Source organism: Pteropus alecto, unplaced genomic scaffold (assembly GCF_000325575.1).
Source record: "Pteropus alecto unplaced genomic scaffold, ASM32557v1 scaffold370, whole genome shotgun sequence".
NCBI lineage: Eukaryota > Metazoa > Chordata > Mammalia > Chiroptera > Pteropodidae > Pteropus > Pteropus alecto.
The window spans coordinates 701,055-714,411 of NW_006431075.1; the positions used below are offsets into that span (position 1 = coordinate 701,055).

The 13,357-nt window shown below is 39.4% G+C and overlaps 1 protein-coding gene across 2 annotated transcripts in view; it reads right to left on the reverse strand.

The window, feature by feature from the left end:
• ARHGEF9 (Cdc42 guanine nucleotide exchange factor 9) overlaps nucleotides 1-13,357 on the reverse strand; it is a 124,511-nt gene that overhangs the window by 22,440 nt on the left and 88,714 nt on the right. For both annotated transcript variants that reach the window (XM_025038475.1, XM_015596262.2), the window contains exons 6-7: nucleotides 11,607-11,738; nucleotides 3,290-3,533 (exon numbers count right to left, since the gene is read on the reverse strand). In XM_025038475.1, the coding sequence (XP_024894243.1) occupies nucleotides 3,290-3,533; nucleotides 11,607-11,738 (376 nt within the window). The remainder of the gene's footprint in view (nucleotides 1-3,289; nucleotides 3,534-11,606; nucleotides 11,739-13,357) is intronic.

Below are 13,357 nucleotides of genomic sequence, written 5' to 3' on the forward strand. Positions count from 1 at the left end.
TGTTGTCTTTATTTTGGTTGGATTTTGTGGGTTTTCCTTCTGGTTCTTCTTGTTTTATGTTATATACTTCAGTTCTGAATCTTTGGCCTGTGGTTACCAGTACGAATATGTAAAGGATAGTTATATATATATATAGTCGTCCATTTTCTTCTGTGTGTGCCTTATCTCCATTCCCCTTTGTGAATTTGGATCTTTGAATCCCACCTTTTCCGTCATTGTTATCTCAATTTGTCCCTATGTATGCTGAACATTCATTACTATCTTTTTATAACAATTCTCTTCTTACTATTTAAGCTTATAATGTCTGTTCTTAGTAGGGTTTCATTCCTCTGCTTCTATTTGCTTAATAGTCACTTTACACTTAATTACGTATTTTTTATTGTTATTTTGTTTTAGGTGAACTAATGCCTTTCAGTATTTCCTGTATTGTAGGCATAGTAGTAGAGAATTCCCTCAATTTTTGTATGTCTGGAAAAGTCTTAATTTCTCCTTTATATCTAAAGGATAGCTTAGCTGGATACATTATTCTAGGCTGGTAGTTCCTTTCACTTAATAGTTTAAATATTTGATTCTGTTCCTTTCTGGCTTGCAAAATTTGTACTGAGAAGTCCAAGGATAATCTAATGGGTTTATCTTTATAAGTTACTGTTTTTTGTTTGTTTGTTTGTTTGTTTTTCCTCCCTGGCTGCCCTGAGAATTCTGTCTCTGTCATTGATTTTTGATAATTTTAATACAATGTGTCTTGGTGAAGGCCTTTTTGGGTTGAGATAATTGGGCATTTTTTTGAATTCTTGAATTCCAAGCTCCAGTTTTTTCCTTAGATTTGGAAAATTCTCGTCACCTATTTGTCTGAAAATGCTTTCTAATCCTTTCTGCTCCTTTTCCTCCCCTTCGAAAATGCCCATTATTCTTATGTTTCCTCTCCTGATGGTATCAGTTATTTCTTTACTTCTTTTTCATTCTTCAGTTTCTCTCTTCTTCCTTCTGCTTTATTTATAGATTTCTGTCTTTGATATCACTGACCCTTTCCTCCATTTGGTCGACTCTATTTCCCAAGCTTGCTATTTCATTTTTTCAACTCTTGCAGTATGTTTTTGTTTTTTTGTTTGTTTGTTTGTTTTTGTTTTTGTTTTTTTTTTATCTCCAGAAGATCTATTCTGTTCTTTTTGAGGGTTTCAATCTCTTTGCTGTGCCAGTTGTTTTTCAATTCCTGAAACTGTTGACATGATCCGTTTTGGATCTCCCTGAGTTTTTTCAGAAGTACCATCCTGAATTCTCTGTCATTTAATTTACATATTTCTATGTCTGTAATCTCATATTCTGGAGATTTCTCTCTTTCTTTCTGAAATGTCTTATCATCTTGGTTATTCATGGTGTTTAATGGACTATTTCTCTGCCTGGGCATTAATGAAAATGTATTCTGCTTTTTTTCCAGAAAGAAGATTTATTATATATAGGTCTCTCTTTAGCCTGTTGCAAAGAAGGCGCTCTTCTTTAGGTTTCCAGTAGGTGGCGTCTAAGCCTCTTGGATCCGTGCTTTATATAAAGCTTTAAAAATGCCTTTTTAGAAAATGAACATTTTTTAAAAGATGAATATAGGTCTGTCAGGAAGTAACTCTAGAGGACTTTCTATTAGACGCAGAGTCTCAAAGTTACAGGTTATTAGGGCACTATTAATGAGACTTCATGTTGGTATCAGACGGAATGGTAGGGAATCTTTTAGATGATCTAGGGGCTTCAGAAAGCACACTAAGACAATTCCTTTAATAGCTCTGACAACCTAGGCAGTGTCAGAGGCTGCTGCTGCCTACTATTGGGAGAAGTAGCCAGTAGCATTTCTGTACCACTCTACGTCATGTCCCAATTCAGTGCTCATATGCTAAAGGCAATTTGACTCTAATGGGACTCAAAGTGAATTATCAATTTGTACTTTCACGAAAACCTGCAAAGACTAGGATTAGACTAAGCAGTGACTTTCTGATTATCCTTCCTTGCCTCTAGACCATTTCAATCTCTAACACTGAAGAATAAGAAAAAACATTTTTAACAGGACTCACTTTTCTAGAGGCAGTTTCTACCAACTTGAGCATACAGGTTTCTTAAGGTCAATTCTACTCCCATTAGGAGTGGGGAAAAAACAGAAACTGTATTTGCTCAGGGAATTAAAAAGCCTAACTGTTTGGTGTTTTTATGCCAGAACCAAAGGACCATGGGCAAGAGACTTGATAGTACTTTGTAAACCACAGAGTTACAGCCAATGGTTCCTAAATCTCACAGTTGGGGAAGCACCATGAAAAATATCCTTACCACCTATATTCTCCCTGGAAAAAGGAACAACCTCATTCATGTCAAAGAATATGCTTTAGTGTGACTGTAAATCATGCAAGTGGTTATGGTGTTATACCCTGTTATATTTTCTATAATACACTTTAAAATACTTTCATACAGAGAGCATAATATATACATGTACATTAATTTTAATCTATACTCTAGGAGTGTTTAGTTAACATCTTAAGTGCCCTAATCGGGAATGCACACTCATGAGGTGATTTGTTGACATATTAAACACTCAGGAATATTTGCTCCAGAGGCCACCACTACCAGCAGTTCAATCGCTTTAATGCATGAGGCCTAATTAGCCTAACACAAGTTAAAAATGAACTTTTACTGGTAAAATAGATGTTATTCAAGGCGTGCACTGGCCACAAATATCTTATAATAATCTTAGCCCTCACAAAAACTGGGCGTAAGAATCCAGTGAGTCCTATAACCCTTCAGGAGGAAGCTTAAGATTGAAAACAGGTGCTATGCCTTGACCCTCATCAGAGGATTCTGTCATCAGACTCTGATGAGAAAGTTAGCAGAATCCTGTCCCTATAATATTACCAAATCTTCCCTTGACTAACCTTGTCACATAAGATGCTGTTGTGTATCTAAGAGTAGAGCTGGGGCTGCATTGAGATTAAAGAATAGGTTGTATGATTGCTTTTTTGATTGTTTGCTAATAAATGTATGTTTGAGAGAATCAAACCTGAAGTTTGCTTTTAGTGCAATTATCTTTTCTAATAATGAGGCTGGCAAGGGAGGCCAACCTATAACTCTCACTTAACCCTGACTAATGGAAACTACTGGTATCTACCAAAAAGCATCTGATAACAGAGAAACAACAAAGTAGATCAGGTAAGTTTGCAATAGAAATATTCCTTCTGCCTTTAGAAAAATAAAAACTAATTCAAATGCTCTATATTCTTCATAGCCACATTATTCTTTCTTATCCCAGGTCACTTACCAATTTTTTCATCTTCCTGTACCATTTTCCTCTCTTCTCTGAAAGCCCTGAGCCAGCGTATCTTCTCCTCTAGCTTCTTGGCGAAGAATAGGTGTACTTCCTCAGTCTCCTTGTTGTGAAGCTTAAAGGCATTCTTCATGCTGACATTGAAGTCATCATCTCTGCCATCTTCAATGTCAACTACTTCATATTTATCCATGTCAATGCGGCCTTTGTAGTATAGGATGTCTCTCCGAATAAGGTCCTAGTTGGGAAGGAAGATAAAATTTTTTGCTAAAAGTATGTGAAGAGTAGATACCAGAAGAATTGGCACATGGGCACAGCAGGATACTAACACTGCCACTGTTTTGGAGTACCAGTGGGGGTTAGTTTGGTCTAAATTTGGGCAGGTTACCTTAGCAGTATGGCATTTACAATTGGTTAACTAGGAGCTCTTTTAGAAATCCTCTGTCCTATATCCAAAGACTCTGTCTCAGACCCAAGCATCAATCCTTGTATGTGGTTGCAAGACTGCTGGTGGGAAGTATGAAGCAGTTAAGGAAGCAGTTAGCCACACAAGGACTGCTAGCAAAGGCTTTTCCTATTCCAAAATATTTGCAAGCCTTCCAGAAGTATGATATGAGCTGGCTTGATTGCCTGAAGTGTACTCAGGAATTCAAGCGGGCCAGTGAGATCTGCATATCAGAGGAAAGATGCATGGGAAGAGTTGCTAGGAGGACACACGCTGCTGGCCAGGAAGGATTTACCTGGGGAGGTTCAAATAGTTAGTCTCTGGGGATTTTTGGAGAAAGCCTACTCTGGCAGGAGAAATGGGGGTAAAAGTGAATGAAGAGCTTAATAGAATAAAATGGATGAATCTCATAAATCTTATTGTGAGAGAAAAATAAAAGTAGATGGATACAAACAGTATATTGCCTGCCTGTTATCACTGTTGTTTTGGTTTTAGGTGCACAGAATTGGATTAATCTCAGTCCATGAAACACTCATCATTAGTCCATGCATGATACTCTTATTTCTCTATTTATTTATGTACTTGCTTACTTCTAATAATGTATTAGTTTTTGGTGAACCCACCAAACAATCCAAAAGCTATGATGCCTAGGCAATCTCTATCTTAAATCCCATGCTCATCATTCCCCTGATTTACTTTCTATATGGTTTTATTTCATCTGTATCTATTTCACTTATATAAGGTTTAAAATCATACAAAACATTGCCACATAATGTGTAAGGATACATATATATGTACAAAAGCTATGCAAAAAATATACGACGATACCTGCCAAATTCAAGAGTACAGAGAAGAGAATGGGGAGAAGCGAAGAAGGGAAGGAAGGGAAGAAGCAGAGAGGGAGGAAGACTATTTGTAAAAATTATTTCTTAAATTGGATAGTAAGTCCATGAGTGCTCCTGATATTATTTTTATATCTTTTTGAATGTTAATTATTTCTTAAGTTAAAAAAAGAAAAATAGAGGGATGAATGAAATGACCAGTGGGCCTGTAGAAAGTAAGGTCTGATAAGTGTATCTCACAGTGGCCTTTCAGCCCCTCTTCCTCTTGGCAATGCCCTAAAGCTTCTGAGAGAACACAAAGTAGCTGAGTCTGGCCAAAGAGGGCCCCAGTGAGCCCTGTCCTGATTGATACCCTCTATTAGTAGTAGGGGCCCATTCTGGCCAATTCTCCCTCCTCTCTGTTTGTATTTGGCCTTTAGACAATATGACAGAGTTAGAAATATTCACTAATTTGTATTAATATTATATGGTTTAGTTAAACCATTCCCATTTTACTGAATTGCCTGATATGCCTCAGTTCTCAGCTGCAGGCTACATGCAAAGGATTCGCTTTGGCCGCCCACATTCCCAATCCTAACTGTTCACACTACATGATAAACTGGGCTTTTTGGTAGTGCTGGGGAAGGCTGTCCTTAAGGATTCCTAAGATAGTTCTGACAATCTCAAAGTTTCAGGCTGGAAAATACAGAAGTTGTTGAATTGCTTTACAAAAAATAACCATCACGTTGCTCTTTTTCCTCCCATAATGACCATGCCAAAAGATAGGCTATGAGTACAGATGAGGTCTGATCTGTTGGGCGCTCCTGGCATCAACTTCACAGGAGAGGAAGTGGTCAGTTGTACAGAGTGGGCCTATGTTGCTCCAAGCCTATCTCAGAGCCAATGTTCCTTTTACCAGGCTCAAAGTGGACAGGTTCAGTTATAGTCAAAATAACAGGGCAGCTCTCATGCACTGAATTCCACATTTTCTGGAATAGTTTGTGAGACATATACATAAAAAGTAGGTCCTGCCAGGCTAATCTAACTACAAAATCAGGACACACTGAGGAGAACGGATCGATGTAATCTAGTTTGATCTTGCAAAGGCTTGAAATCTGCCTTACAATACATAATACAAATACACATAGGCCTAGGAATACAGGTCTGGACCGCACAGCTAATAGGTGGGTGCCTACCAGGCTAGAACATAGGCAGCCTCAATCTCTCTTTATTCCTAACTTCAGCTTGCAACTTCTTTTCTCTCTGAGTTGGTGTGTCACAACCATTATCCTTGAAAACCTTTACTAGTTTCCCCAAATGGAAGGGATGTACATGATCTTGGAGCTAAATTAAAAGCATCAACTGAACCTCCTATTGTTTCTTTAGGTATTTAAGGATAACAAGCAACTAAAGAAATTTCTGCCTCTGTGGCAGGGGAATAGGGCAAGAGGTGTGTCATTAAAATTCTCTCTTTGCCTGCTCTTTTTGGCTCCCCGGAGGGCTAAATATGAGTTTTCAGGTACCACATCAGTCATAAAGCCAAGTGCAAGGATGTGATAGAAATGATTAAGAATAAGCCACTGTTTATAAAATCTGATCAGAAAGGGTAGTTAGGCCACAAAGCAACATGGAACAGTGAAAAGAGTGAGTTAGACTCCAAAGCCCTGAGTTGAGTCCTGGCTCTTTAACCTACTAGCTGTGTAGTCTTGGGCATACCATTTAACCTTTCTGAGCCTCAGTTTTCTCATCTATGAAAATAGGAGTTATCCTCACCTTGTAAAATGGTTGTAAAGCTCAAATCTAAACATGCAGTTACCAGATCATGAGGCCAGCCTTGTCTGACAAATACGATGCTGAGTTTTCTTGCTCCTAGAACAATGTTTTGTAGTGCTTTAAAACTCTTTTTGATAAATTTAAAAATCCCACTGTTACCTTTAGTTCATTTAAACTATCCAAGTAAGTTAAATATTGTGACTGAAAATAAGTGAAAGCAAAGGTAACTCCGAATATTTAAAACTTTACATAGATACCCCATTATCCCTAGAAATTCCACATACTCTTTCAGGGCAGGAATGGAGGTAGTGCCACCCACTCACCAAAATCACAGATCTATACTTAGGCTTGCATTAATATCTCTTTCCAGCCCCAACAATGCCTCCTATTCTAATACCTCCAGCCTTTAAGGTCAAATTCACACATTCTTCCTCCCCAAAGAAGCCTTCCCTGACTGTATCCTCCAGCTCATCACTGTGGTTCCCTTTTTCTTAAGGCTAGCACTGACTGTACACCCTTATACAACTGACACTCTGCCACCACACCACTGAGGTGCACTAGTTCTGTTTCACAGCTTTTAGTTTTGTCTGCCCATTTAATCTGTCTCCAGAACAATGCCTTCCTTGGTCTTGACTCATTCAGGGGTTGTCCAGGGAAGAACAGCTGACAAAGTCTCAGAGGTTTCTCTGTTCAGCTTCTGCTCCTGGAAAGGAGACAAAGCTCTCTGAGCCCTGGTGACCTCTTGTCCTATTGAGACTAGGCTACCCACATGCCACTTGTTTATGGTGGACTGGGTGCTTTCATAAAGATATGGTGCGTAAGTGCTATCTGGGTTGTCAAAAGTTCCTAAATGAGGTTGTTTCTATTAGTATGCCAGCCTTCCTCCTTTTTTCCTTCCACTCGTCTGAGATGGAGGATATTGAGTTCTAGTACTTCTCCAGGAGGGCCCTGTCGGTCTGAAGACAAGCACCCTGGCCCTAGCCATGGCTCCAGCAAGGAGCTTACACCCTGTCTCATATAATATAATTGAAACACCTGGAAGCTGTTTGAATTTGGCTTCATTGGATTTTCATGGGGGTTTAGTAAGATAGTGCAGGACATCTTGCCCAAATAACAGATGCTGCAGTCTCAGGAATCCAACTGTTCAGTATTGTACTTTGCCTCACTTGCTTGTCAATAAGGTGCTCCCTACCTCTTTAGAGGGGGCCTTGGTTACTACCTCAGGGTCACCTTGTTTTTTCTCCACATCCTGGGGAAGACACATGGGGCTAGGACTGGATTTGTCTTTCTCATTATTGTATTCCAGCATTTAGAGTATACACTTAACAATAACAAAATAATAACAGTGCAACAGTAAACACTTGAACAGCATAAATTATGTGTCAGACATTACTCTAAATGTTTTGCATTTCCCCCTAGCTTTATTGAGGTATAACTGATGAATAAAGATTGCATATATTTAAGGTATACAATGTGACGTTTGATATACATATGCATTGTGAAATGATTATCACAATCAAGCTAATTAACATATCCATCACTTCACAGTTACGTTTTCTTGTGATGAGAAAACTTAAGATCTACTCTTAGCAAATTTCGATTATACAACACAGTATCATTAACTATAGTCATCATACTGTACATTAGCTCTCCAGAACTTATTTATCTTGTATAACTAAAAGTTTTTATACTTTGATCAACATCTCCTTATTTCTTCCACCCCCACCAGCCCCTGCCAATCACCATTTTACTCTCTGGCTTTATAACTTAAACTATTTTAGATTCCACATATAAAAGAGATCATACAATATTTATCTTTCTCTGCAGGTCTTATTTTATTTAGCACATTGCCCTCCAGTTTCATCCATGTTGTCACAAATGGCAAAAGTTCCTTTTTTTTTTTTTTTAAGACTGGATAATATTCAATTGTGAATGTATCACATGTTCTTTATAGAGTCATCCTTCAATGGCTAAATGCTTTGCATTTATTTACTTAGATAATCCTCACAACAATTCTACAAGGTAGGTACTATTATAATCCCATTTTATGAGGAATTGTATACGGAGTAGTTAAAAAATTTGTCCAGGAATAAAAGATACGAAATAGCAGAGCTGGGTTTGAGTCCAGGCTATCTGGCTTAAAAATCTATGCTTGTTTAACCTTCTATACATAGAAATTTGCTGAATAAATGTTTAGTAACACTGAATATACAGTAATAGTATCGATGGCTAGCATTTACTAAGTACTTACTATGTGCCAGTCACTGCAACTGCATTGTCTCATTTAACCCTTGCAACTTCCCTTCCATGGAGACACAATTTTGATTCTCATTTTGTAAATGAGGGGATAATAATAGGCAGAGAGAATTTGTCCAAGGTCATGCAAGGCAGCTCATGGGGAAAAGGAAATTGGTGCCTTCTTGTCTAGTCCTAGAATCCATGCTCTTAATACTATACTTCACTGTTTCCCACTAACTCACATGGTTCTTCTCAAAGCCTTCTGAGATAAATTCTACCATTAGCCTGATTTGACATTCAGGAAAAATAAAGACAAAGTTAAAGAACTGTCCAAAGTAGGGCAAATTAGTGAGACAGTAGAGTCTAGGACCTAGGTGTTCTGGTTTCAAATCCTCATGTTCTTTCTGCTGTATCCCCATCTCTGTTGCTATTTTTACCTTTCTAGTTGTTCTCAAATGGCTCATCCTCCAAGTCTCACTAGTCATTGCAAGAAGAAATAACCAAATGCAGAAAATTCCTTGAACAGAAGAAGTCCTCTCTCTAGCATCTTTATACTCTGTTTAGTTCTGATCCTCCCAGAATACGATGAAAGCAACATAAATACTAAAGAGTGATGACAGAGGGTATAATAGAGCATGTCCAGACTGGCATAAATGAAGATAGAACATAAAGAGAAAAGGCTGTTTGGGGCAACTGCAGGGCTGTAGGAGAATTAATGGATAAATGGCTGAGAAGAGGAGCAAGGGATTCTCCTCCCTTTCCCAGTAAAAAGTGGAAGGGAAAACATGAAAAAAAAGGAGAAAATTCCCCAAAGCAGCAAAATAATTTCCAGCATTATCATCTGAGAAAAAAAGAACAAAACACATACATGAGTAAAATAACTGGGCAATGTGATGCAGAGGAGTACCAACAGCCATCATAGAGGACAATAAGAAAGAGAACAAAGAGTCTTATCCAGATTTTTCAAAAGAAAAGTGACAAGGAAATAGAGGAGAGAGCAAAAGTTAAAGAAGGTATCACAAATTAGAAGCCATTGGTATTGTCACACCTACTATAATGGACATTTAAAAGAATCTTCATATATACGTATAAATACACACATATATACACACATACATACACACATACCATACATACATACATTCATACATACGTATATGCACACTCTGAAACAAACTACAATTTTTTCAAGCTGTTTTAAGTAGCTTGGGCAATTTCAACTTCCAATGTACAGAATGGGGAAGGTCAGTCTTGCACAAGTGACTGGAAATTAAGAGAATCTTAAGAACTAGATGGGAACTTAGTGACTGGGCCAGATGATTTCAGACAGAGATCAGACAGGTGTTTCAATCTCTCCTATACCTTGACTACTCATTTTTCTTTAATCATTGGCTCCTACTAGCTGCTCTAGAGTTGACTCATCATTTTGGTCTTCTGCTGCCCCTTTGATCCTAAACCAAGCTCCCTGTTCATCTTGTTTTTGTTTTTGTTTTCCCCCTTTATTCTTAGCCTTTGCCTTGCAGATGCCCAAATTAACAGAGTCTGAGTGGTAGGAGACCTAAAATCCAGTCTCCTAATTATTTTGCTGTATCTCTCTCTGACTGGTTAACATGCTCTGAGAGTAAACATACCTCAGTAGGATGAATGGACACATGTCTATTGGTGACACAACTGATATGCTGAGATAACCTTGGCTATCTAAATTAACCCTCAAAAACCTTGTCTCCTGATTTGAGAGAAGTCCTAGGAAGAGTTAGGGAGAGCTAAAAGAAGCTTGGGTGTTTGGCCAAGTTCCAGAATCATAAAAATTCTCTCTTTCAGGGCCAGCTCCCGACCAAGGCAGTTATTATACCCATTAACTAACCAGCTTGGTTCCAGAGCTGGCATACAAAGTTTATCCCAACACTGAGACATTTTCACTCAAAGCTCAATTCGTTTTCTCAATCCACTGTCAAAGGTAAATGGACAAAGATTTAATGCAAGATGTGGTACACACAGAGAATAGGAGGCTTAAAAACAAATGTGAGATTCATGTTCCAGGCTGGGAAATAAATGATAGTGTTTAATCAAGTGTTTCATGACTCATCATTCCTCTTCATATGCATTTAGTACTGGATGAGGGAGAGAACAAAGAGACTGGATGATAGAGAAAGAGCCAAGGGTAGGACAGTGAATTTGGAACGTCACTCTAAGCATTCTTTGTTTTTTCCCTCTTCTTTTAATTTCCCTGGTCCCAAATTCTTCCCAACTCCACTCCCTGTAGCCAAAAGTGGTCTGAATTCCCTATCTTGAGGAGGAGGTGAAGGGAACAGTATCCTTTCAGGAGGGATCAGTCTGGGAACATAAGCCACTCTCCTACCTGCCAAGGATAAGAGACCAAGCAATCAACACTAATACTAAGTCAGTCAGGGGTCAAAAAGAGCAAGATCTCTTCTCAAATGGATTACAGAGAATGGAGGATGGAGAAGAGCATAGTTGAGATTTGCAGGGAAGTGACACACCTTCTGTAGAAAATGGGTAAGGGCACAGGGGAAATTTCTATATCACAAAGGTACCTACCTGTCAGGGAAAGGTAGGAGGCCCCTTGTTGGTTCTTAGGGCAGTGAGGGGCCAGGTGACCAGAGCCATTAGAGTGAAAATGGGAGGCGAGTACTCAGGGAAGCCACTGTTCACCAATTGGGATAGAAATATTTAATATTTTTAACTGGTGTAAACCAGCAGGCTTCAGTTCTGGGTGGAAGACAGTGAGAAGGATCACTACAAAGGGTATGAGGGTAAATATTAAAAAAAAGATACTAAGATAAAATGCATCAACTTCAGAGTTTTACTGCCCATAAGCCAGCTCTGCCTATGATATTCATGTCATACCAGTGGTCCTGATATAGAATTCTCACCCTCTCACCCTCTGTCAATCTCCTGTTTTTCACCCAACAGGTTCAGTCTACTTCAATGGGAACTGTAGATGATGAAAGAAGGAGGGGCTGGTGCCCCTCGAAGTGTTCATATCCCTCAGGGAAGAAGAGGGTGGAATTACCTTCTTGCAGAGGACCATCTGGTGGTCAAACAGGAAGAAAACCCGCTGTTGGTTGCGGCCGTAGGGCTGGTAGATCCAGGCCATCTCCCCAGTGTAGATCAGCTCCGAGCTCCTGTCTAGGATGTCCTCGCCCTGGGAAGGACATGTGACAGTGAGAAGCATCCAGGCAGGAGGGATGGACTCATCACTTGCCTGGAGGCACATAAGGTTGGGCATAGTCTGGGGCAGGAGGAGGAAGGAAAGGACATATGGGTAAGGAAGGATGAATGGAGGCACTCCTGGGAATCCTTAAAAAGCTCCATGAGCTGGAAAGACTCATTACCTTGTTTACCCTGAGGTCAAATGAGCCCTACCATCAAGGATTGCTATAGTCAGTTACCCTTTGGCCCTAGGGGTACCAGCTGTCATGGGGTTCATTCTCTCATTCTTCTTTTTCTCTATGACTCTCTCTCTCTGCCTTAGTATTTTATCCTAGTGCTAGTCTTTAAACTATTTCCTGTTCCTGAAGAATAAGCCTGAGAAGGTGGTAGAAGTCTGTCTACTTCCTGGATGAGAAAAAGTAGACAGGAGAGGGTGAGAAGGAAATGATAATAGAGGGAAAAAGAATTCCATCACCCCTTTAAAATAGTTTTTTCTTCTCTTTTGAGTTAATTAAAAGCTATTGATAAAATAGGAAGCTTCACAACTACATGCTTCCTTGGATGGTTATCTAGAGAGCCTGAAACCACTTCTCCTCCTTGTTTTGTAGAGTTGAACACACAAAAAAGCACCAAGACACCTGATTCCTAACTCATTCAATTCTAAAGAGTTTCCAGTGGCCCCTTCTTTATGGTAATTCTGCTAGGACATAAGTATGTGGGGGTATCTGTCAGATGCCAAGCTGGACTTGGCACCTTTTCTCAAAGAGCTTACATGTCAGTGGAGGAGACTAATACAGGTGTGCTCAAACCTCATGGAACACAAGGCAAACCATACCAAGGCCATGGACACAGGGGTGTGTGTTCTAGGGCCCATGTGAAGATGGGAACAAAAAAGCAGTAGCCCAGGACTCAGGAGAATTAATACTTACTAAGCACCTATATTGGTCAGACACTTCTATCCTATCTCTTCTGAGCTTCACGACTGCCCTGGGAGGTATATATTCTTGCTCTTAGAGTCCGAGGTACAGAGAGGTCAAATAATCAGCTGAGGCCACCCAGCTAGTTAGCTAGAGATCCACAACCCAACCCCAAATCTGCAGCTCCAGAGAATGTGAGTCTTGCTACTACATTATGCTGTCTCTAGGCCAAAAATTACTGGAGGATCAGTCCCTTCTTTCTCTGGGTCTCAGTTTTTCCAGTTGTTAAATAAAATGTATGAGGATGATACATAATGTTTTAGTTTTGATACACTGATGCTAAAATCTCAATCTTGCACCCAAAATCTTAAAGTCAAGGTTAGAAATGGAGGCACCTGCATCCCCCCAGAAATAATCAGAGGTAAACATCCTAGGCAAAGCTGTGGACCAAAGAGACGGGTAGCTAGAAATGATATTCTTTTCTCTAGTCAAAGGGATGGGAAGGAAAAGGGTACCTCAGGAAAAATATTTTCTAATAATACAACCTCAGAAAGAAAGCTAAGAGATACTACTGTAACTCCAGACTCTACCTCAGGGATATCTTGGAACTTTAGATAAACATTCCTCCTTGAGGGGCCCACATACTAGCACAGAACCTCTGGAGGCCCAGGGCTGGGAGAAGAAGCCCTTAAAA